This window comes from Pyxicephalus adspersus, chromosome 4 (assembly GCF_032062135.1).
Source record: "Pyxicephalus adspersus chromosome 4, UCB_Pads_2.0, whole genome shotgun sequence".
Lineage (NCBI taxonomy): Eukaryota > Metazoa > Chordata > Amphibia > Anura > Pyxicephalidae > Pyxicephalus > Pyxicephalus adspersus.
In genome coordinates, this window is record NC_092861.1 from 76729761 (window position 1) to 76755486 (window position 25726).

Sequence of the window (25726 nt, forward strand, 5' to 3'; positions counted from 1 at the left end):
GATATATTTTAGTTTTTAAAAGATACTATACCTGAATCTTACAGTTCACAAAAAGCTCTTCCACTGTCTTGCGATCTCTTTCGTGCAGCCCTGCATGATGCATTCCAATTCCAAAGGCAAGTGTGAGCTTCAGGTTGGAATCTCTTACAGTTGCAATGATGTCATTCATCTAAATAGAAATAAAAATATTCATACATTATAAATATTTGTTGAGGCAAGAAATTCAAAGCACAGTGAACACTGATATCACAAACCCAATAAATAGGGGAAAAGCATATTAAGAACTTCAATAACCTTAACTCACACAAGAGTACATATCAACACCTAGAGAACTAGAACTAGTTTCTGCGCAAGTTTGTTCCATGGTGGGTAGGAACTGCTAAACATGTAAGACTAAAAACATGTAAAATGCATAGAACATTTACATTTCTTTTGTTAGATCTTCTTTACCCTTGTTTTTTGCAACATGTTTTTTAAAATCTTATTTAAAACTCAAGCTATCCTTAGTCTACCTGTTCCCTACTAAGATATAAAATGTCCCTGATGGGGTACAACGACTGATTTTATTTGGGACACACATAAAATACACAAGATTTAATGAATTCTTTTGTATTGAAATGTGTATTTTAGTAAGCCTTTAAAATTTTTATCTTTACAGTGTGGTGTCCCAAAATCTATTATCTATCTATTAACAAACTTAGGAGATGCTACCCAGATAAAATGGAAACAATATATAGTCCTTTGTCTCTAAGTTACACAGAATGTTAGTGAAATCGTGTTAGTTTCCATAAAGTGTGGGACTTATTAAATAGCTTATATATCAAATAACTGTTTTTTAAACATTCCATTGTTAGTGAGAAAATCTAAAATGCAGGGCACTGACCCCAATTTTATTATACACATGCTTTTCTCCTGATTTTGAGTAAGAAGATTTGTTTTAATTAATTAGGAATGTGGTTCTGTTAAAACACATGGTCATTTTCCCCTAATAGTTCAGCGTTTCCCCCATCAGTGTCAGCAGTAAGGATTTGGCTATCCGTAAACCTGAGGTTGAAAGAAATGATAAGAAAATTGACCTGTAGTAATGCGACCAATTTACAAATGTCTAACAATTGATGTTTGGCAACATAAAACTTAAATTAGGCACCCAGCAACCCTTTCACCCCTATTTCCCTTTCCATATCTTTTAAAATAAATTACGGTAATGCTTACTGTCATAGACAATCATCCTTCTACTGATGATGTCATCATCATAGGCTGCTGCACTCAATCCATCTGCTGAGAAATGCAGCAGGATTGTAAGAGCTCTGGGAGATTCTAATTCACTTTTGGAATACAGATTGCTGCAAGAAAAACATGCTATAAAATTTAGGAGGAAGACAGGAGTCTACTACCTTGGAGATTATTTTAAAGCAGGATTGAATTTCAGAATGCTGTTATCAAGCCTGGCATAAAAAAAAACATATTTTAGAGCATTTGCAAGGAATATCAATTGTATATTTATTGATATCCTGTACCAAAACTTGACTTTCTTTAAAGATTAATTTATTCCTTTGAATATTTCTGCAATGTTACACGTTTGTAATGCATTTGTAAAAAATAAAAGAAAGAAAAAAAAAGAAACAAATGATGACTATCACGTGACATACAGATAGCCATGGAAGTGAGAAAATAAATATTCTACTGTTCTGAAAATTCAATACTGTAAGCATAAAAATATAAATGTTAGTTTCGTTTTATTAAATATAATGAAATCTCTTAAAATAGTACACTGATAGAGGTAAAAATAAAAAGGAAAATGTCAATAATTGATAGAGTACTCTTGCAACGTAGACTACCTGTCAAAATCACATTTTTTATTCCCTACGACTATATACCGATAGCACAACCTTCTTTCTGGACAAGAATATGTTACAAATAAGAATATGAACAAATTAGCAGTAAATCTTTATTTTTTTCTTGTCTTTGTGCCTTGCATGAGAGCGATGCCCTGTGGTGCAGTTAGTCATGTCCCGCTAAGCAAAGTAATTTAGCCAGGAAAGAGGATAGAACCCTTTACAGGAGAATGCACTAATATACTGTCAAACTAGCAGCAGGAAGCTCTGGTCACTTCTTGCTGACCTCCCTCTAACTTTCACATAAATCACTTCAGCAAACAAAACTATTTTACCTATTGGAACAAATCTCATGGCTTTAAGCATCATACTTTTCTCTTCATATAACTGACTGATGTCTGTTTCCAGGAATTCACAGTTCTATTACAAAATATAAACTAGCTTATATTTTCTGTGCATTGTTAGAATACATGAGAAGAATTATAAGAAATCTGCATCATGGTCTACATGTAAAACATTCAGAAACCAAACAATGCCTGTGAACCACATCCAAATCCACAAAAAAGATTACCTAACCTACAGAATAGAGTAATTCATGCATTCAGGCAATGCCATACACCTTCAATACCTGACACCCAAAGGGAGCGCATTTAAAAAAAAAAACATGAAATAAAACTATTTAAACTATTAGATTCAATACAAAAAACAGTATTGAATTCAATACAAAGTATTCATAATATTTTAGGTATATATATATATATATATTATATATGCTACTGTACAGTTATATCACAGGTCTTAGTATTTGTATGCTCATGTTTCTGCTTTTATGGTTAGCATGGTCTGATAGCTGTAAAAAACAGGACGCGGCTGGTGGATCCCCCAGTATTTGCTGCCAATTAGGAGGTTTACGCAAACAAAAAAAGAACATACAAGAGTTGGTGAGCCAGATAAATTATTTTAAAAAAGTTTAGTATTATGCTTTATTATGAAAAGACTGGAGTGGCATCATACTATGCAGTAAAATGCAGTGAAATTGAATTATTATGAGATAGGATAGGAATAATGGTGTTATGCTTAAGGGAAAAATGCTATCTATCATGATTTTCCACTCTGTCCTGCTCTACTCTTTGGATTTTAGAACCATTGATAAAAGCATACAGGTTTTTGCTGGCTGATAAAAGCACACTTCACTGTAAGCTGACTCGAAAAAAGAAAGATTTCTTATTACAAACTGAGAAATAAAACTTCCTTCATGACAAATCCAATCATCTTCAAAGCTGAATAGTAGTAATTCCTCCTCCTCCTCTGAGCATGTGTATAATGTTGAACGTTCCTCATGGTTCTGATACCTGTTTTTCTAAGTGCTAAAAATTATTGGTGTGAAAAAAAAAAAAAGCTTTTGTAGAAATAAGGGAATCCATTTGAGCAGATACATTACCCTGTTTGTCTGAAAAGCATTTGAGTCGGGGTATAACTCAGCAAAATGATGACAATACTGGCTCCAAAAGGAAAGGCAAGACCAGATTGGATGAGAATGAGCTAACAGATTGTGCAGCCCCTTTGAGTGTGATGAATTGTTTCAAGATGCTAAGTGCACATGATTTTTGTAGCATATTTGCAAGTTATTATTGATTTTTTACTTTTAGTTTTTAGAGCACTAATTATTAGTGTTATGATTTCAGTCCATATCATATTCATACCATATGCTTCGGAGTAATGCCCCTAGGTTGTCTGCAATGCCTGGTGAAAGGGCCATGTGCCATGAGATCCAATCACAAAAGTTAAGCAAGTCTTTTATGCAGAAATTTACTTACATCACATCTGCTGCAGATGTTAAATGAAGTAAAAACTTCTCTGTCATAATTGAGTATTCACTTTTTATGAGGCACTTTGGTGCCATAAAAAGCAAGCTCTCTGCAAAGGGCAGACATGTTGGCATTTTACACTAGCTGCTAAATGCAAACTCTAGCAATAAAACAGAATTAATATATTAGGCAAGCTGTTGTAACAGATCAGTACTTGGATATGGGACATTATCAGCATCAAGTGACTGGTAAGGGTAATAGCTTAGCACATAAAAATATATACATAAACGTAATAACCTCATTACTTTTTTTGAATTTTAAGATATTGTTTACCTATTATATACCTTATATAAAGAAGGCCCACATTTTACCATTATTACATAATAAAATATTCTCCATTGTGTAAGGTGCCAGAGACATTGATAAAGATAAAAAATAAGTAGGTGCTAATTGGCAGTGTGGTATGCCCTTCCAGAAAAGAAAAGGGGGTTCAATGAACCTTTTCTAATTATATTAGAAGCCTGGTGGTCCTTGGCTTTATATATTGTTTTTGGAAAAATTACCTAGAACATGCATGCAGATTACAAAATCAGGGTAAAATGTACACCTAAAATCAACCATTATTCTCTGAGCTATATGTTAACACAAAAAGTGATGTTATTTTAGTTTAAATTACTTCCAATCTTTTAAAGTCTGCAGCTTACATTTAAAGAAAAGTGATTTAACATAAAAATCCTTGTTTTGTTATTTCCTGTTGGTAACCTTTTAAGCTATGTCATGCTGAGAAAGAATTGGCCAAGCAAACTTCATTTTGGAGTGCATACTAGTAAGTATTTTTTCTTTCACAGAAACTTTTTTTTTTTAGGATTTATGTAAGTCAATCAGATCCTATTTCTAAGTCTATGGCTGCTTACAGTCCTTTCAAATATATATTTTTTTATAATTTATTTTTTAGGATAATCAGAAAATCTATTTCAATTTTAATTTCCCCACATCAAAGATCTTTAGGTGTAATAATACTGGGTATGTATATTATTTTAATGATAAAACTGTACCCATGTCCAGGGGTATTATGTACAACACTTGAAAACATTAGTTGTTCAAAAACAAATTAGGTTGACATTTTCTGACAGAGGTAGACACTTTTGTACTTGCAAAAGAATCACAATTTTCCATCAATTTTTCTAAAATGAAAAGTAATAAACAGCAGTAACTTTATATGAAGTGGGAACATACACTGTGAAAATGAAATATGTAATAGATTTATAATATCTGGAGAACTTTTTGTACAAATAGTTTTATTGCTTTACTCAAAATAGAAGTGGACATCATTGCCACAGTACTAGGAACACATCATCAAGTTAAGTAAGGACACTCTTTCAGCTGCCTAGTTATTCACCTAAAATTGGTGTGAGGGGCTTATCTCCTATTCAAATTGAAAAGGATGAAGTTGTCAGACAGTCATTTCCACTGATAGCTGCAGTTTATTTTGAGATTTTGCATGTAGATAAGGCGAACTGACCACCATTTAAATGGGTCATGGCCCTCAAAAACATTAGAATAGTTTAAAAAACTCCAATTTTTTAGCTTGTTAAGTGAAGTGTTTTGCTCCAACTCTATCATTTCAATGCACATGACAACTTTACATTTAATGAATACCATGAGGTGACTGCAAGTATACACAAACACCCATCCTTTACTAACAGAATTATTAATCAGAGGAATCATTTCTTTGTCTGGTTGCCATATATCATTAAACCTTTGGAGGTAATCCCATAGAATAAACATATTTTTATGTGCCTCTATGCAGAGGCTATTCCACTTTAGCAAAATTGGTTTACAAGCTTAGATTGTATCTTCTGGATTTTTTTTTCTGTTTAGATAAATTTTACACCTACATATTGCAGGTGATTTTAAAAGTGGTAGAGGGGCTGGACAATTTAAACAGACTTTTTGTTCGAAGGAAACAGAGGTCACTACAACATATTTTACACTTACTATGGTAGAAAAAAATGCATGCTCCAAATAAATATTACCAGTCTGCCTCTAAACCTCAAAAATGGTCTGCAACACCGGCTCTTATTTTTCTAACCTAGCATTGTAACACTTTTAAGGTTGCTTTAAAATGAAATCCCATAGGGGGGGTCAAAGTAGACTGAGAAATATTGGGAACTGTTGAGGGAATAGTGTAGATATTTTAATGAAAGGATATGGAAGTGTTATGCGAGTGAAAGGGAAAAATAGCATTGACTAAACTAATGAAGAGTAGGAGTGAGGAGCAGATAGGAAAAGGGAGTGGACTTTGTGATATGGGATGGTGATGTGAAATTTTAAATGCAACTGTATATGAGGATTTTTGAAAAGAAAAATAAAATTAAAATGAAAATATATTATAATATAGATACAAGAAGTCTTTAGGGGCAAATCATTATTAGATAAAAAGTTTTCTTTTTTTTCAATTAAGGACTTTTTTTTATCTAACTTAAGACATAAGCAGTAATGAAGGTGCTGTATATTGAAAAAAAGCTGTAAAAATAGATCACATGCCTATTTTGTAAATTCCACGGATATTTTTTTTCAAACAATCATTCATCTATGCTGCAAATAAATTTTAAATATTTTAAACAAATATTTTTTGGTGATATAATTCAGTTATATACTAATGTAAAGAGTACATTTTTTTTTTACTAATGTAAAAAATGGGAATAGAGTCCTGATATTGCTTACAAGAGACCTGGGGATAAAATGACTACCCATTAATATCACACACAAAAGATTTTATTGAATTTGAAGAATCCATTTAGATCTCAATGAAACCAGATGTAGGCACAATTTTATTGAGTGAAATAGTCTGTAGATATGTAGATTGGTGAAAAGGTTTTATTATCTCACAACTATTACACAGAAAGCATAATTATTCAATAATAAATTTAAATCGGCACAAGTTCCTGCTTCTTTATGAAACATTGTACCACCACACACATAACCATGTTGCTCACAACCCTGTAGACCAGAAGTCCCAAAACAGTCACCAGCAAAGAAAACATCCACTTAGTCAAGTTAATAAAACACTCCATGGCATACAAAGTCTATAATTTATGAGCAGAGAAACATAAATATAACAAAGCATTGCTATTAATGATTGCACAAGCACAGCTCTAAACAGTACAAAACACCCTTATTGTTCAGTACCAATACTATAAAAATGGTGCACATATGGAACTGCTGAAATCTGTAATCTATCATTTCTTTTTTGCGATGGATCAATTTACTCATTTGTGTTTTTTCATCTTTTGAAAACTTCAGTCAGAGCATACATTAATTACATATTAATTATGAAGAATGGTTAGCCAGCTGCTAAACAGATATGTATATAGTAATGTCTAAAACAAACACTAGATCTTTTGTTCACTTTTATTTAGTTACCAAAACAAAATAAAGAAAAACAAAAAAACATACAAACAGGTGTTCATTTAATAACAGAATGCTTATGTAATATTGGGAACACTTGCTGGCTCAGTGCTGCAGTAGATTAGTTTGTGTAGCCAGAGAGATAACAGGGATGAGTTACTAAAAAAGATACACCATGCCACCCAGGCTTATTTGCTTTCACTTTTCAAACTTTACTTACAGGCCCTTTTAAGTACCTGGTCATGTTCTTAGATATTTTACTGGTCTTTAGGATCCTCAGATGGAAACAGACAGGTCACAAGGACAATCAGGATGTTGTTGCTATATGCTAGCAAAGGCTTTTATTAGGATTGGGAGCCATTTGGGGACATATGACCTTCCCCACAGTTTGCCTTTAAAATTTCTTTCTAGTCCATGGGATTGCAAAGTTTACACAGCTTCCCCACCTGAAGTCTGAGCTGCGGCTGTGGATTCCCCCCTCCTGACCTATAGGGGAATCATCTCTAGGATTCACTGATCTGCCTAGAGGCATCTAGTACCATCTATGGGATATCTCTAGTCCCCAAACTTGAATGTGGAACATCTTGAATAATGTGTTAGCCAGTCAACCATCCATCATTATACCACAAATGTACTGCTAAACGTTACTGTACCGCTGAGGAGGTTCTTTAAGGGCGAAACGCGTTGGTTTTGTTTGGAATGTTGGCCCACCACAGATTTCCACGTCACAGTCTGGATTTGTGGACCATTATTTTGGATAAGTAGTTGTTGACTGTATGGTGCCACTTTGGATGGTCATTTGTTTTGTCTTTATTTGTGCAAATTCTTTGAAAGTTTCCCGGGGTTGGCAAGTACCTTGCTGCACTGCTCAATTTGAAGACACCAATTATACTGGTTTTGTTTTTTTGTGTTTTCTGAGCTTCCCCACTTAACCATTTGTTAGCAAAAGCTCAAGAGAAATATAATTATTTAAATATTAAGTTAATCAGCTCAAAGCTTTTAACAAGTCTTTCAGTGAAATTAATCATTATACAAGCTATGGATAAATCAAGCTTATCACTATGTTATGTAACAAATAGAACAAAAAATTGTGTTACAAAATAAAGTAAATTATGGATTCTTACAAAATGCTACCATTATTTGTATAATAATGATACAAGGGTGAACAAGCATATATGAAAAAATATGCAAAGTGTAAACAATTACCTCTCTTTCGTCCATATTTAGCCATTGCTTGGGGTCATTTTCTGTTGCTAAGAAGGCAATTAAATCAATAGCCGTAAGCCGAGTCTGACGCCTAGATGACACAAAGATGAGCACAGGTTTTGCAGGTGAATGGCTTCGTATAGCTGTGAAAAAGTCATAAAAAAAATTAGGTAAAACAATAGTTGTTCTTTGCGAAGCAAAACTTATAATTATTTAAACACATATAGCATTAAAAGATGGAATACCATTTCATAAGATACCATGTCAAGACCCTGGCAGACACTAAATATGAATCTTGTTCACATAGGGCTCTATTTATATAGCAGAGAATCAGACATTACTTTAAAACATTCACTGGTGGAAAAACTTCTAGGTCCTAATGGCAGTGCCTGATTCTCCACCAGGGAATGTTCGGGAAAATGTCTGATTCCTAACTTTATAAATAGAGCTCATAATGTGCACAGAAGAAAACTCTTAAAAAACTCATACAGACAAGTTTTAGATTTTAAATGTCAGCCCTATGCAAGTTATTATCATCTTTCTAAGAAAGTATTTTAAAAAGAACAGCATTAACGCCTATAAGAGCAGACTAGCAGACTTATTATTCATAGGATACCGCATAAAAAATGTAATTCAGAATGTGCAGTAAGTGATTTGCTAACTGTGCTAACTATATATGTGCTAACTATAATACATCAATTTATCCGCATGTTAGCAACCATTTTTAACTTTTTAAGCTTTCCAGAGAAGAGTCAACTTAAGGATTTATCTCTGCACCACACTTCCTCCAACACTGATCACTTCAGCAACCCCTCTCCACCACTTTTTTACATCTAGACTTTCCATATCTGCAAGTGATAGCAGACATATGACTATCTATACTGCTGTATTGTCTAAACACTTCAGAGATGCATAAATACTCGATGGGCTGGGAAGCAGCACTGAAAAAAAAATATCAGGAGGGGTGACAGGGGGCAGTGCAAATGCCATGACCCATAAAAATAATGCCCTAAGGGCAAGACTTTGTAATCTCCAATGAGATCACCAGGAAAAGGGAACAGGGCTCACATGGGAACTGGCACGCCTGAAGAAACTGCCTAAAATCAAAAAGAGGGTTTCTACAATAAGTAAAATGAAGGACATTTGTGCAAAATTTTCACTTCAATGAGGGATCTTTCTGTAGTGGTAGTATGAAAAACTCCTACCAGTTCCTGGGACCTGTCCTTGTATAATGGTGCAAATACCTACTGTTAGGAGGGAGACAGTGAACAGGGTGAAAAACATTGCCCCCAAGAAAGAAATTAGGACAACGTGAACCAAGTCCTGAAGTGCTAATTGGTCCTTTGGGAGCCTAAAAGAGGACCAGAAATAGGCCTGTATCAGCACTCAAAAAAGAAGTCCAAAAAAAGCAGGTAACAGTGAAAAATGGACACAGATGAGGGAGTTTACCTGCCCTACAGTGGCAACCTTGAAGTCAAGAACCTCTGCTAAAAAAGTCATTGATTACAGCTGAATTCACTAGAATATCTGGCCGCAAATCAAATAAAGTAAAAAACATGGGGGTAGTGGAGGTGTAAGAGACTGACTCAGGAAAGGTCCTAAACATTTTAGGAAACTCTGAAAGACCAGAGACAGTAGGTTGATCGCCTAAATTTTGGGTCTTCTGCACCACAATAATGAGGGTCAAGATGTTCCCTACATTTTGGGAGTAAATACATCAGAACCCAACACTTTGATATACTGCTTACAGAGAACAAAAAATGTCACGGTGGCTGAAAATTCCAAGGTTTCCAAGTATAAGGCTGATCATAAAGAGATACTGGTTGTGCAAAGGTGCTAAGACTATTTTAGAACTTTTACATTCAGTGTCAGCTAGATATCGAATTAAATGACCCACAAGCTGGAAAGGTTTAACACACAGCTGGCAAGGTTGGAGATTTGAGCATATGTCAAGGTGGAGTCTAAGGGTTTTCTGGTAATATTGGGATAACATGATTCCAGACATCAGCCCTATTAGGTGGCATGGCACAGTCAATTCTGGAGCCAGAGGTAGAGTATGGGCAGGAACCACTCTAGATAGCAGATTGGGCCTTGTATGTCTATGACTAGACATGCTGCATCCATGTAGAAGCAAGGGCAACTAGGTCCTGGGGCAACGAGCGCCTCTGAATGAGGTTTGCATGCGATATACCTCTAAGAAAACGAAGTTAGAACTCAGTCCCTAATGGCAACTCTTTCTGCAGAAGGACCAGCAGAATGGGAGGACACTTGGAAAAGGCACACAACTACATAAATGAGGTGGCGACCCGTGTTTTGGCCCAAGCAGCTTACTCAATTAATTGAGTTTTCAGTAACAGGACATGAACACTGGTAATTTCAAATGGCTTTGGACCTAGAAAGTGAACCCAGGTTAACTTGAGAAGGGTCTGGACAGGATTACACTTGAAACCCAGCACTCAAGAGTAATTCCAGGCTGTTCGTCACATTTCCATCCAGTGGGGTCTGAATTAGGTTCACTTAGGTGATGGATGACCAGAAACTTCCAAATGAGAAACCACCAGCACTCATTGAATGGAAATACTGATTTTAGATGAAAAACAAAAAACAATAGAAAGTCTTCCAGACAGCAGAGTAGCAGGAAAACTATACGTAATCCTGAATGCATGCTAATAATAGGAGAGGTTAGTAGGCTGGATTGGTGTGATAAGTTTTTATTTGCTAGTGTTCAAACCACTTAAATTAGAAGTATAACACAATAATATAGTATTCCCTGTGTCCCCCCCCGAATTTACAATTCAAACTTTTGACTTGTATGAAGTTTTAAGTATGAGTTTAACATTTATTTTCTCAATATAATCTCTAACACTTTGTGGGTACAACAGTCCTTTAGGACTCTAGTCTCTTGTAACACCTTATGTAGAATTAAAAAAAATAATAACACAAATATAATAAAACTTAAACATTTAAATTACAAATAATAAGGAACTCAAAAGTGAAGTTTTGTGTTTACTTTTGTCAGGAACGGCAGTTTAGATATTCTTACACAAATATAAAAAAAGTGACAATTTAGAGACAATTTACCACCTAAAGCAGATTTTGGTCCCTGGAATCTATGGTAAATATGGGGACAAATTGCTACCCTTTACTTCATGAATAGTGTTGGTCGAATAGCTCACTATTCAATTTGTCAGCTATTCGCTCCAATAGAGCAAAATTATTTGGGTGGTCGAATGTCAAAATCGAACACCATTAAAGTCAATAGATTACTCCTGCAGCCCTAGAGGAGCTGTGACATGTATTACAGATACAGAACACATGTCACAGCTCCTCTAGGGCTGCGGGAGTTATCAGGAGAGCGGAGCTGTCAGCATAGTAAAGCTCCGCTGACTGCTCTGCTCCCTGATTGGCTGAGGAAAGGGAAATCCTGATGATCCTTGAGCTGTCATCAGGGTTTCCTATTTCTCAGCCATTCACAGAGCAGTAGAGGAGATGAATGGAGATACATATCTCCATTGAACCTCTATTGCCCTGGTATTGCCTGTGGTTAGAGTTATTTGAAGGCACGTGCTTCCAATTAGCTGTAACCGCAAAGCTCCCATGATCCGGGAATCCCACAATGACATTATGATTCTGTCATTGTCGGATCACCTGTAAAAAATAAAAAAAAATAGTTAAAATAAAAACACACACTAATTAAATTCATTTAGGAATAATTTTTATTTTTTTCCCAAATTTTTGCAGTCGAATCCCGTGTTTTTCGGGTCGGGTCTATCCGAACAGCCATATTCGGGTTGAATATAAGGACAACCCGAATTCGAACACCAACATTATTCATGTATACTAAACACTATGCCCAGGGCAAAGTCAATATTGCAACAAACTCCCTCATCTGATAAGGCTCCTTTAGAATAAATAATCAGGACTTGTCTTATAGAAAGATTACAAAGACTGAATTATTGGAGATTGCTGGTGTATTCTCCAAATGAGCCTGTGGAAATACATCATCATTATATACACATACAGCCTTGTAGAATCTGGAAACTGAAGATCTAATGTGTTCTCGCTCCCCCTAGAACAGGTGCCATTAAACAGCAAGAGTCTGATTTATTGTTCATTAGTGGATTTTACATAGCATTTCTGGAGCCTATAAATATTTGGAAACGTCAAGACCAGTTTAAAACTCCTATCAATACAACCGTTCTGTCAGAAGGCTAATTAGAAAAGCTAAACAGTCATTTCACAAGACACTACAGGCCATTATGTAAATGTTTTTTTTCAAAGAATGAGATATCATAAATACCACCCAAATTCCTAAACAAGAGACCATTCATCTGTGGAGAAAACATTTAACATACAACATTCTGGACACATTTTATTTATGTTCTCTGGATGCAAACTGGTATTATACAGCTGAGCTGATTGTGGGCATGGTACAAAAATACATAAACATTACAAATAAATCTAATACAATCATGTACATATTCAGCCATATTAAATACAACATCCATCCCTATGTACTATTATTAATATTCTAAAGAAATTCAAATTTCATATATTCGAAATCATTTGAAACAATCCTGCCCCTGCCCTGAAAACAGGATTACTTACAAAATAAGAATGTTAATGCTTAACTTTCCTGTAGCATGTTTTATCAGAATGCAACCCCATTGACTAGAAATCTTCTTTTGAAGTCAATTGAAAACGCACACTTCCAGGAGTGTGAAGCTCTGTGTTGTCCTTCAGAACTTACTGGTTCCTCCAACTCAGAACAAAATTGGTTGTTCTGGGAATAAAGGAAATTGACACAGGTTTCCCAGCCAAATTTAGTTAAGTATTTTTCATTAACGGAGGAGCACTTGTGCAGACGTAAAGAGAGAAGGGTAGCCAAATGAGCAGAGTTGCAAAACTATAAAATTGTGACCAAAATCAACAAAAGTTTATGGAAAGCTTCCAAAAATGTCACATTTGTTAAGTCAGAATATGTCCTCACTGGGTATTGCAGCTTTTCTTTCAGCTTCAATAAAAACCATAACAGCATTTTGAGATTTGCTGAAGAATCACTGTTACCACAAACAACAATCAGTGATAAAATCCTGCAATGTTTTTCAGTGTGTGACCCTTTTCCCCCAACAGTACATATATATTTTATTCGAACACCAAAATGCAGAAACTCAAAAAATTGTCAGTTTATTACTGCTGACCCATACCTTGAAATGCAGGCTTATTCATGCTAGCCATCCTGGGGCAGTAGTGTTGTCCTGGGAATCCCTGAATATGCACCTCTAATGGAACAGGTCGCACAGAAGGACGGAAATTAAACAGCCCCATCTACAATGTTAAGGAATACAACTTCATTAAACACCATTTGAATAAAAATTGAAAAATGCAAGGATGCTCTGAAAAAAAATGTTTTATTTACATATATTAGAACAATTGTTTCTCACCATACAATATTTAAAAAAATGTGACACATAAATCGGTAGGTTTTTTTTAAAAATATTGCCAAGTGAATCCAGAAGGGTCATATGTGTTGCTGACTGTGATGCTGGACACAGCTACAAATGGGATAGTAATACACTTGAACTGCATCTTATACAAGAGTGGGATCTAACAATAAATGAATAGCACCCTTAATAGAAATAATTGTGTGGATAAGATAATGATGTTATATAGTAACCTCATGCTTGGCGGTTTGATTAAGCTAAAACACAGCTGACCTACCTGCCCAATGCCCAACCAATCAGCAAGATCTCTAGCATTTGCCAGTGCTGTTGACAAACCAACAACTCGCACTGTCTTCTCAGTGTGTGAAGAAATAAAATTTGTTCGGGATACAATAACTTCAAGTACAGGTCCTCTTTCATCACCTAAAAGTAAACAATCATTATCTCACATAATGTACATTGAAAGAATGCTTTATTTCTGTAAAATGATTTTTGTTAGTTGGATTTGGCACTACTTACCAAGCACATGAATTTCATCAATGATTAGAATGGCAACCTTCTGTACATAACTTCTGTTCTGCCAGCTTCTGCTGACTCCATCCCACTTTTCTGGAGTAGTGACAATGAGGTCAGCTTCAGCGATGGCTTTCATATCAGGTGTGACATCACCTGTAAGCTCGACAACTCTGTTAAAAAGCAAAGTTTTTAGCTGATATGGTTAACAAAAAACACTGCAAAAGGCAACATAGCTTCGTAAAAATCAGTGTCTGCACATTTCCTCCTAGACAAGGTGCATATTTCAATGGCTTATGTCAAATATGAGGAAAGGCAAAGCTGAACTTTTTTTGAACATTTTTCCCAACTAGCGAGTGCTATTTGACCAATACAGCTACAGCAGAGCATCTACAATGAATCGTAGTGAATTCTCTACAGAAAATGTATGAGGGCTTTTAGGGCATATCTGATGCAGTGAGAAAAGAAAATATAAAAGACATATGTAGAGTTAGGTCCATAAATATTTGGACAGAGACAACTTTTTTCTAATTTTGGTTCTGTGCATTACCACAAATAATTTTAAATAAAACAACTCAGATGCAGTTGAACTGCAGACTTTCAGCTTTAATTCACTGGGTTGAACCAAAAGATTGCATAAAAATGTGAGGAACTAAAGCCTTTTTTTTACACAATCACTTAATTTCAGGGTCTCAAAAGTAATTGTACAAATTAAAAAGCGGATATCAAATTGTTAATTTCTAATACTTGGTTGAAAACCTGCCTTTGCTGGCAATAACTGTAGTCTTGAGATCATGGACATCCCCGGATGCTGGGTTTCCTCCTTTTTAATGCTCTGCCAGGCCTTTACTGCAGCGGCTTTCAGTTGCTGTTTGTTTGTGGGCCTTTCTGTCTGAAGTTTAGTCTTTAACAAGTAAAATGCATGCTCAATTGGGTTCAGATTAGGTGACTGATTTGGCCATTCAAGACTATTCCACTTTTTTGCTTTGGATCATCAGCTGAAGGTTGATCTTGGTTTCATCTGTCCAAAGAATGTTTTTCCAGAACTGTTCTGGATTTTTTAGATGTTTTTGAGCAAAGTCCAATCTAGCCTTTCTATCCTTGAGGATTATGAGTTGGCTTGCACCTTGCAGTTTACCCTCTGTATTTACTTTCATGCAGTCTTCTCTTTATGGTAGACTTGGATATCGATACGCCTACCTCCTGGGGAGTGTTGTTCACTTGGTTGGCTGTTGTGAAGGGGTTTCTCTTCACCATATAAATAATTCTGCGATCATTCACCACTGTTGTCTTCTGTGGATGTCCAGGTCTTTTGGCATTGCCGAGTTTACCAGTGCTTTGGTTCTTTCTCATGATGTACCAAACTGTAAATTTTGCCACTCCTAATATTGTAACTATTTCTCGGATGGGTTTTTTCTGTTTTTGCAGCTTAACCCCCTTAGTGGTCTAATTCTGTCCAAATTTCCATGCAAAAAGCATTGCAATTGTTTTTCAGGGAAATTTATTTTACATTGTAGTCTATAATTCTTAGGCATAACTCCCCAAAATATGTCCAATAGTTAATACATTTCAATAATTTAATATTAATAATAAAAAAAATTAAAATGAAATATAACTGTACAGTAGCATATATAATATATTTCTAATTATATATATATATATATAATATATAAAGATTTCTTTGTATTGGACTCAATACAGCTATTTTGTATTGAATCCAATACAGAATGATTTGAATTTCGCGCTGCTCCACCCGCACGAACTGGCGCCCGCACCGACGTCACAGGAAACTACTACTACTAGATCTCGGCTCCTCACTTCGCGCCTGGAAATCGTAAGGAGAAGACGTCTCCCCAGGACCTGCAGGGACCAGAAGGACGACAGGGGATGACAACGGAGCAAAGTAAGTGGGGTTTTTGTCGGGACTCAGGATTACCGCTTTTTGCAAGTAAAATCCAACCCAAGTCACACTCGGGATTACCGCTAGGGGGGGTTAAGGATGACTTGTTTCCCCTGCACGGAGAGCTCCTTTGACCGCATGTTGTCTTCACAGCAAAATCTTCCACATACAAGCACGCTCAAATCCACTCCAGGCCTTTTATCTGCTTAATTGATAATGACATAACGGAGGAATTGCCCACACCAGCCCATGAAATAGCTTTTGAGTCAATTGTCCAATTACTTTTGAGCCCCTGAAATGAAGTGATCGTGTAAAAAAAGGCTAGTTAGTTCCTCACATTTTTATGCAATCTTTTCAACCCACTCAATTAAAGCTGAAAGTCTGCAGTTCAAATGCACCTGAGTTGTTTCATTTAAAATAATTGTAGTAATGTACAGAACCAAGATTTAGAAAAAAAGTTGTCTCTGTGCAAATATTTATGATCCTACCTGTATCTTTTAAATATGCACTCTTCATTTGTGCTGACAAACTGGCATGTAAACTTGGACCATATTCTGGAACAAGTTGTCATTTGAGTTGTCAAAATCCTGTCGACCTTGATTAGTCTTGTTTGTGTGCATAATATGTACTAGTGTTCTACTAGTCCTAAAGATAAATAATACATCATTAATAAAATTTCATCATATTGTATGCTAAGTGCTCAACAGCCCATTGCTAACTAATGAGTGGAAGAAATACACAAATAGATGCAAACAGCACAGGAAAAACAATGAACGTTTCAGTCCATTAGCTTCTATGCTAATTGCTTACCCACACTGATTTACTAAATCATACAACTTTTGACCTTGCACAGGCTATTAAAAAAGTTTGCACAAAGAACTGAGCCACTTACTCAAGCATGGAAACCAAAAAGCAAACCAAAATAGTTATAACTATTTGAGTTTCAACATTTTCTGAAAGTCCAGCAAATGGCTCCGTACTAGATGTCCCATAGAAACACATTGACATTAGCTATAGAACATTTATTGGGGAGAGTGCCAATGGCTAGGGGAGCACAACATAAGGTAAGTAAAAGTGCTTTTGACTAACAGTTTAGACTTGCATTTTGGGGGAGACCTACTGCATAGGTAGTTTTAACATATTTGCAGAGATAAAAATGTAACATAATACATAAATTTTAAAATAGGATTTAATTAAAGCATATATGGAAACTAATGAAAATCGATGAACTGCTGTGACATCTGCAGGACTTATACAAAAATTTCACTTACTTTTTACCAAGCTTTTCTTCTATTCTCACTTTCCAGTCCTCCATTCGTTCACGTACTAAAGCCTTCAATGGAGCTATGTAGACAGCCTTTACACAAAAAGAAAAGTTTCCAAAAGTAAAACAGATGAATTAACACAGTTATTAGGAGCATATGTTAAAAAAAGAACTGTAATTTGTGACAGTAAGTTTAAAGTTGTAATGTTTTCAGTTTTTTTTTTTGTATGTAAATGTTTAAATATTTTATTGCAATGTTTAATTTACTTACATTACCAATAAGGGGTAGAGAAAGAAACACTTGAAAAGCCAAAGTGGTACAGTGAGAATATATGTCTCTAATATTATCGCATTTAAATAATGGCACAGACACTTAGGTACATAAGCAAACTACCATAAATCCATTTAAAAAAGCACTGGGTGGACTGGAAGGATTTCCACACTAAAACCTAAGGTGCTTGCCAGGTATAATATGGTCTCTGTATACATAAGAAAACTATTTTTGGGGTTTGACTGAAGTGCATTTTTAAATGAGATCCATTATCAAGCCGTGGTATAAATGTTAATGAGACTTCAACGACTTGGAAAATAAGAGAGGAAGAAAGAAGAGAAATACAGAGGCTACTGTTGCTTAGATAGTTCCAAAAACACTGCTGTTTTGCTGGTTTGATCAATTAAATACTGTCTGAGTCACTAACCCTAAGTATGATGTTTAGATAATTCAGAATTAAAAAAATAATTGAAGCCAAAGAATCAGATTGACAGACAGAAATGGATATCAGAATGAGCAACTGCCAAAGTCCTCTCTTTTATAACAGATTCCCGTAAATCAGTTATTTATTGACTGACCAACTGCACTTCAAATAATCAGATATTAAGAATCATTATACAAATAATTAATAAAATTATTATCTTTATTATAAAGATATTAATAATAATTCAAATCAGAAGAATTCCTAAATGTTTTTCTTGCCATGAACACATGCCAGTGTACAGTTGTAGGAACAATTCCTATTCCTATTGTTGTAGGAAAGAACTTTCCCATACGCTATTTGTACACTGCTGCATCACACTTTTACTGCAAAAAAAGCAAAATAATTTTGTCGTTGGATTCACAGTAAATCTAACCTGTTAGTACCATGATGGTTGACAGGGCATTTGTATGTACTTGCCTGATTGTGCCAGTAGCAAACCAGTCTTCACATTAAAACATGAAACTAACATGATTTGTAAATACCTTTGATGTTGGATATTGGTTGAAAATTCTGAAGATGGCCAGTTCTGCAGCCACAGTCTTTCCTGAACCAGTTGGTGCTCCAAGTAGAACATTTGAGTCTGTGTGGTATAGTGTATGGAAGATCTGAGTTTGAACAGGGTTAAAGTGTGTAAATTTGTACAAGGCTTCGTAAGCTCTATTTCCCAAAGCGGTCACAGGCAATGGCTGCAGGTCTAACAACTCTGCAACAAAAAAGTAAATAAAAAACATTTTTGTATGGATGCTTACATGTTAGAATAGCAAACTAGAAATGTAATGATGCTCAAAATCAAATAAAAAAAAAAAAAAAAGACTATAAAGGATTTAGGAGAGGACCATATTTGAAACGTTTGCATCACATAAAAATGTAAAGTCTGCATGACACACAAACAGCGTTTTTTAAAATTATTAATTAACTGATGGCCAAAATTGATATTTGAAAACAGAGATATTAATTGTCACATTGGTCAGCAGTGATTTAGAAATAAAAAGTGTATTGGTTACAATGTATTTTCTCAGGTAATTTATTGCTTTATCTAAGCCATACATATTTGTTCAAAACAGGAGGTTTAATGTCAGGCGGAAAATGTTTTATTGGAAAAGAATAACTGGAGTGTAATAGATTGGGAACTCTCCAGTGACATTAGTGGGCCTGACTTATTAATGCTTTTCCATGACTGGAGAGGATACACTTTCATCAGTAAACTTGGGTGATACAGCAAATCTGGAATGGATCTGGTCCAAGATTGAAAACATTTGCTAATAAATAACAAATGACTTTTAGGAAATCCATTCCAGGTTTGCTGGGTCACCCAGGTTTACTGCTGAAAGTGTATCCTCTCCAGTCTTGCAAAGCTTTTATATATCAGGCCCAGTGTCTCCAACCCACCAGCTTTTAGAGGCTGATTTACAGAATTTGGTATTTTTAATAGCGCAAACTTATCAACCAGTGCTGTACATTAAATAGCAATGACAGATAGATGACCCTATCTAAAAGAGCTTACAATCTAAGAGGTCGGGGAAGTAGTCACAAAAGGAGGAAGTATAATATAATTTTGATCTTTAAGTAGATAAAATACACAAAAAATGGCATCTGTGAACATTTTAGAATACATAACTTTGTTTTGTTGTCTTGTTAAGATGGAAGAAATATGCACTCTTACCAGTGTGTGGAGGATGCCTTTCAGGCAAAATGAGATGTTGGAAATTTATAATACAAACAGCTTCAGCCCCTAGCCATCGATCAGACACTGCCCGAATGTAGTACTGGGAAGGCAGAGGTTCAAAGATAGGTATTGTAAATACCAGGAGTTGTTGCTCCTTCATGACAACCTGTGAAATTTAAATACACTCTGTGATACTGTAGTGCTACAAAATATGTACTTACAGTATTTAGCCTTTAAATTTTTTTAAATATTCTTCAACAAATTCTGGAGTCCCTGGCACACCCAACTTCCTCAAAGTACACAACAATATTCTTCATGAAAAAACATTTATTTCCTTTTTTAAAATAACTTACATATTCCTGCAGTAAACCAGGGGAAAACATAATAATCAAAGCTGTGTACATGCCTATCACCTTAGGAAGAAAGGAGGCACTTTGGAGAACTGTTGGTGTCTGATGAGGAGGGCCATGTAATGCAGACAATGTGAAAGAGGTTACTTTTCTGTGCAATCCATTTATAACAATCAAAGGAATGGGGATGCTGTCTTGCCTATAACCCAATCCTTTTTTAATACATCTCTGATTCAGACACATGGCTAACCTGGCATTCCTTTTTTAAAGTGGGCCCGTTCTTGTGTGAAAAAGGGATCATGTTAAAAATGCTCTCAAAAAAAGAATCCTGAAGGAACAGATAACATCTCACATCACTTTGAATTTCTCTAAAGCATTGAACGACATCTGATATTTCAAATATGCAGAAAAATGTAGCACTGTGTTGTACACCAACAGCTGTATACAAACAGATATGAAAAGCATTATGTCACTTCTTTCAAACTTGTTTGTGACTTACTTTACAAATATAGTAAAACATTAAAGGCTTGTTTAGATTGGCATTGTGGAATCACCTAGTAACTGTTACTCGATGCCTATTTCTAACCAATTGGCACTCGAGAAAGGTAATAGGCAGTTTTTTGTGTACAATTTGGTGCGGTTGTGGAGCAGTGCTAATTTCCTTCACAGCTTATGGCGAAGTTACAAGGAAGTGGTTGGAGTGGCAGACCATGCTGGAATGCTGCATAAAGTGGCCTAAAAAACACACTACAGGTAAACATCTGTTAAAAACAGAAATTTCAACCACACTGTTTTAATGGTAACCAGTGATCGCTTTAGGGTGGATGAATGTATGCCGTAGCAGGGCTGTTGTTGTTGGCTGGGAACAATGTCTAAACAGGCTCTTAGTGCCAAGTATTATTAAGTATATAAACATGTTTAGGCCTTTCAGTGGAAAAAAAGATAGACCATACCTGTTTTTTTTGCAGCAGAAAATATTCTGAATGGTAAATGTGGTCATTAGTAGGGTCTTCCACCCAAATCCACCAAGGTTCTCCAACTGTCCCATGGACCTGTCATTAAATAAAAAGTTAGAACATGATTTGCATCTTCCTTTCAGTTCAATAGTTTCTCTTTTTCTTTTGTTTTGGGTTAAAATGAAGTCTAAAACACAATACGGCTGCTTTAAACTATATAAGAAGTGCAATTTTAATGAAAAAGCTCAGAGCCCAAAGCTTTAAGTTCTTCATCCAGTTTAGTATAAAAAGGACCCTTATACAACCCTGGAACCCCACATTACTATGCAGTCAGCTAGTTAAGAGTGAAAAGGACAATTGCTGTGTTGGTAATGTTCATATAGAGATACATATTTATCATACGTTATAACTTTTACAGAGCTGAGAACTGTCCCTTTTGTAAAGAACTGAGTAATCTAACGCACACAGAGGGAGTGAAAACTGCATGGCCTTGGAGGTTGGGCTGCTAAAACAGCATTAGATTCCTACTGCTGTACCTGCAGACAACTTGGAACACATATACATGTAACATGTGGGAAGACATATTAGTAAGTATGCAATCATGCACATTTGTTCTTACCAACTGTGCAACATAAACAAATAGTAAAACAACAGTCCATCTTGAAAGAACTATTTTTATTTGGTACTGATTTTCAACTATATTATTAACAGTGAATGCCCCAGATGAAAAAACTAGGCAAGAGATGTATGTTGCGGTTTAAATTTTGGATAGACTAAGGAAGAGTAAAAACCCTCACTGGATGTTTTTGCGGTAGGAAGAGAATAAATCTTCAAATGGGCAAAGTTGTTCTGATGATGGCTGTCTACAAGGGTGTCCCAAACTTTTAATACATTTCTTGTGTCTCCAGGACAGGAAGTAAAGGCAAACAAACAACAAATAATAAACCAATAGGAATTTTCCCCTTTCCTACTCTTTGGGTATATACACACTATGAAATGTTTATTATTCTACTATATATATATATATATATATATATATATATATATATATGTATACACACACACACACGTTTATAGAGTTTAGTTACATTGTTAAAACTTATATATATAGATATATATATATATATATATATGTATACACACACACACACGTTTATAGAGTTTAGTTACATTGTTAAAACTTGCAATTTCTTTTTTTTTGTGTTCTGTAGTCACATTTTCCCTAACACATAAGAACTGCAGACTTTGACATTTCATACCTAGCAATCAAGCAAGGAAATCTCTCTATGACATCCAGCTAAAATTAAATATCTAATGTTACTTGGAAACACCATGATTATCTTGTTTCCCTAAAACTAGATGGGATAAATAAATGTACAAGCAGGTTCGGTCAGGGAAAATATTAGATTAATTGCAAGCTAGATGCTATCCAACAACAATTCATTTCACTCATTTATTGTGTCGTCTGAGTGAGGCACTGTATTATGAGATAAATGAAGATTACTTCATAAAACTTAAATCAACATTTATAGTATTTCTCACTCAACAGTGACACCAAGTTAACTAATGTACTATGCAGGCATAAATCTTGAAATGTAATATGGAAAATAGATTCAAATAAATTCAGCACTTGCTTCCAGACTTAACCATAAGCTTATCACTGTAACTTTTTAAAATTAACTTTCAATGTAGACAGAATCTGGCTGGATTATCCTATAGATGTAAAAACCAGACAGGATAATGAACACATAACACATAAAGGCAGCACTGGGAATAAAGAGCTACGGGATGTTGACCTTGTGAACTGTTTGGGTCATCACCTATTGGGTGACCGAGTGCCTCTCATCATGTTCAGTCTATGTGATACAAAAGATTGGCAAGCCAGTGTTCTGACCTTCAGGTTAAATCCAACAGCAGGCATTAATGAGCTTTGTACTAGTGCTGAACATGACAGAACTGTAACCAACTCTTTGCTTGGGAAGACATTATCTTTCTTTATTTCCCTTTTCATTTGTTAGTTTTTATTAGCTTCCAATAATGAATTAAACATCTGCCTACATTCTATAAGACTGCTGGTATATACAAATCACTACATTGTATTTTTCTATTACAAGTGGGATTAAAAAACAAGCATGTTGTCAATCTTCTACTTGCTTCTGCCTTTATAAATTTTTTGAATACAAAAACATAATGCCTGTAATTTTACACATTTAATTTGAGAAGGATTTCAAAATTGCAGTTTAGTATGTGTTGTAGGCATGCCTGTTATCACAGCATGTCTACCTCATTGTTTCTGGCAACTATTTGTTCAAACATTTCTTATATCTGATATTATTTCATTAATGTGACAATTTGTATTTGTAATTGTAATGTGATTGCGGGTTATAATACAAAAGTCGGTACATAATGTGTTCCTAATTGACCCAGATCCTCTTTTCTAAATAAGGAATACTCAGATTTATTTGTAATTATCTGTAGAATAACTGGCTCTGATACACTGTAATTTGTAATGGCCTTTGTAATTTGAAATTGAAACACAGGGCATTTTAAAGTGGGTCTGTAGGCAACAACAGATACATGCATAGTGGGTATATATACAACCACACCAAAGGCACACTTTTAATTGTACAACCTGGTGTTTTAATCAGATACACATTTTACTGGTGTTGGTTGATCCATAATTCTACTGTTTTATTTGAATTCCAACAGCTTAGCAACACCTGATAAGTGTTCACATTAGAGGGGTGGAAGGCTTTTAAGAGTCTGATAGAAAGAGAAAGGTTAAAGTGCTGTATTTTAATGTCTCTGTTGTGAACCTGGAAGAAAATTTCTCTATAATGTCCAAACAAAGTGAAGCACTTTTAATCTGTGTTGGGAATAAGTAAAATGTACATATGGATAATCTGGGCACACGTTTACACAAGTCTTGTTTGCCAGAAGAATGAAGTTGTGTCCTTTCATTAGGGAATTCAGGTCTTTTTTTAGCACAGCATCCGTTGGAGAGAAATATTTACAGAGGATAGCAGTTGATGTCTGAACATGGAATATGAATATAAAAAGAGGGGATTTATTTTTAGTATTGCATATAATAAATCAATAAAATAAAATATAAAAAGAGAATATTCACTATAGGTAGAGCACATTTAGCTTCTTTCTGTGCTCAACACTAGAAAAGGTTTAGAAAAGGTAAATTACCCACTACTAAGAGAACATCAGAGCTCCCTGACTTTATTTACTTACAGTGACAAGCAGTCTTTTTCTGCAGCAGTTAAGCACTGACAAAAACAGGGCATCTGACACTTAGAATTACCATGATTGCTACAGTGAAAAATATTCTCTGAGCTACACTTTATACGTCTTTCCTTGACTTAAAATGCAAATATTACAATGTCATAAGATTCCTTATATAATACCACACACTTACACTAAGGATGAGTATATGGTATATGTGGGAACTAAATTCCCTGGCTTAATATATTTATTATTTTATAAAAATTCATTATCTCCCACAGGATAATGATAATAGATGAGTATAGGTCAATCATACAACGTATTATATATAGCTTTCCTATTACAAATACAAGTATTAGTACAGTATATTGTACAACTGTACATTAAAAACCTAACAAACAACGGCGAAAAATACGGTAAGTCATCTGCATAAACAACTACTACTTTGTGCTCAGTCTTGTGGACTAATATTCCAAGAATGTCTGGACTAGCATGTATATATCGCAAAAAAATTTTGAGGTAAGAATGAATAAAAAAGGAGAAAAGGACAGTCCTGTCTAGCGCCATTTCCAATAGAAAAAGATGAGATAGTACACAATTTACACAAACATTAGCCAAAGAGGGCGAATAAAGTACTTGTATCCAAGGCAGAATATTAGGTGGTAATCCTATATGTTGTAAGTTTCCCTTCTTGCTAAAAGAGTATACCCCACCTTTAGTATTTGTGGGTTTCTCATGTAATCAATGGGCTAGACAGGGAGGAGCAATTCATCTTAAAAAAAGTTCTTAGTTCAGATTCAGTCTGTGTGTGAATCTCCAGAGACTGTAAAAGAGTCTCATTTAGCCTTCAAGAGAAAGACTTGGTGTTGAAATGACAGTTGATGAAGAACACATTCCTAATGCCAAAAGATAACACATGTAATGTTTTTTTACATTTCATTTCTATTATAAAATTCAGAGATTATGTAGTTTACAACTGCAGAATGCCAGAAATTTGGGCGAGGTCTGCTTAAGATGACCTTTTAATCCTTCAAATGTAAAGATTAGTAAGTAAAACACTTTTTTAAATAGTTGAGAATTTGTAAAGGTACAACAACTCTAAAACAATGCATTTGGTATACATTAAAAGAATTAGGAAGAACAGTATGCCAGCATAAACCCCACGATTGTTTAACAGATATAGTGAAATATTAGTGGTACCTGATCATTCCATTTGAAGTCAGGGTTGATGCTCAACTTAACTCTAAGGACCGTGCGAGTAATTGGTTGGATAGTGGCTTCCATTGTAATGGCTGGAATTTGATGGACGCATTGTTTCACCTTTAGCCCAATGTTCACATGATGCAACATGTGACCTAAATGAGGTACAGAAGGTTAAAAACGTTTG

General features: G+C 35.1%; 1 protein-coding gene across 1 annotated transcript in view; it reads right to left on the reverse strand.

Moving 5' to 3' along the window:
- Window positions 1-25726, reverse strand: part of ASCC3 (activating signal cointegrator 1 complex subunit 3) — a 322696-nt gene that overhangs the window by 71986 nt on the left and 224984 nt on the right. The window contains exons 21-30 of the mRNA XM_072410198.1: window positions 25540-25694; window positions 21106-21204; window positions 19800-19968; window positions 18619-18839; window positions 17389-17474; window positions 14224-14390; window positions 13982-14127; window positions 13468-13588; window positions 8261-8403; window positions 32-169 (exon numbers count right to left, since the gene is read on the reverse strand). Coding sequence (XP_072266299.1) covers window positions 32-169; window positions 8261-8403; window positions 13468-13588; window positions 13982-14127; window positions 14224-14390; window positions 17389-17474; window positions 18619-18839; window positions 19800-19968; window positions 21106-21204; window positions 25540-25694 — 1445 coding nt within the window. The remainder of the gene's footprint in view (window positions 1-31; window positions 170-8260; window positions 8404-13467; window positions 13589-13981; window positions 14128-14223; window positions 14391-17388; window positions 17475-18618; window positions 18840-19799; window positions 19969-21105; window positions 21205-25539; window positions 25695-25726) is intronic.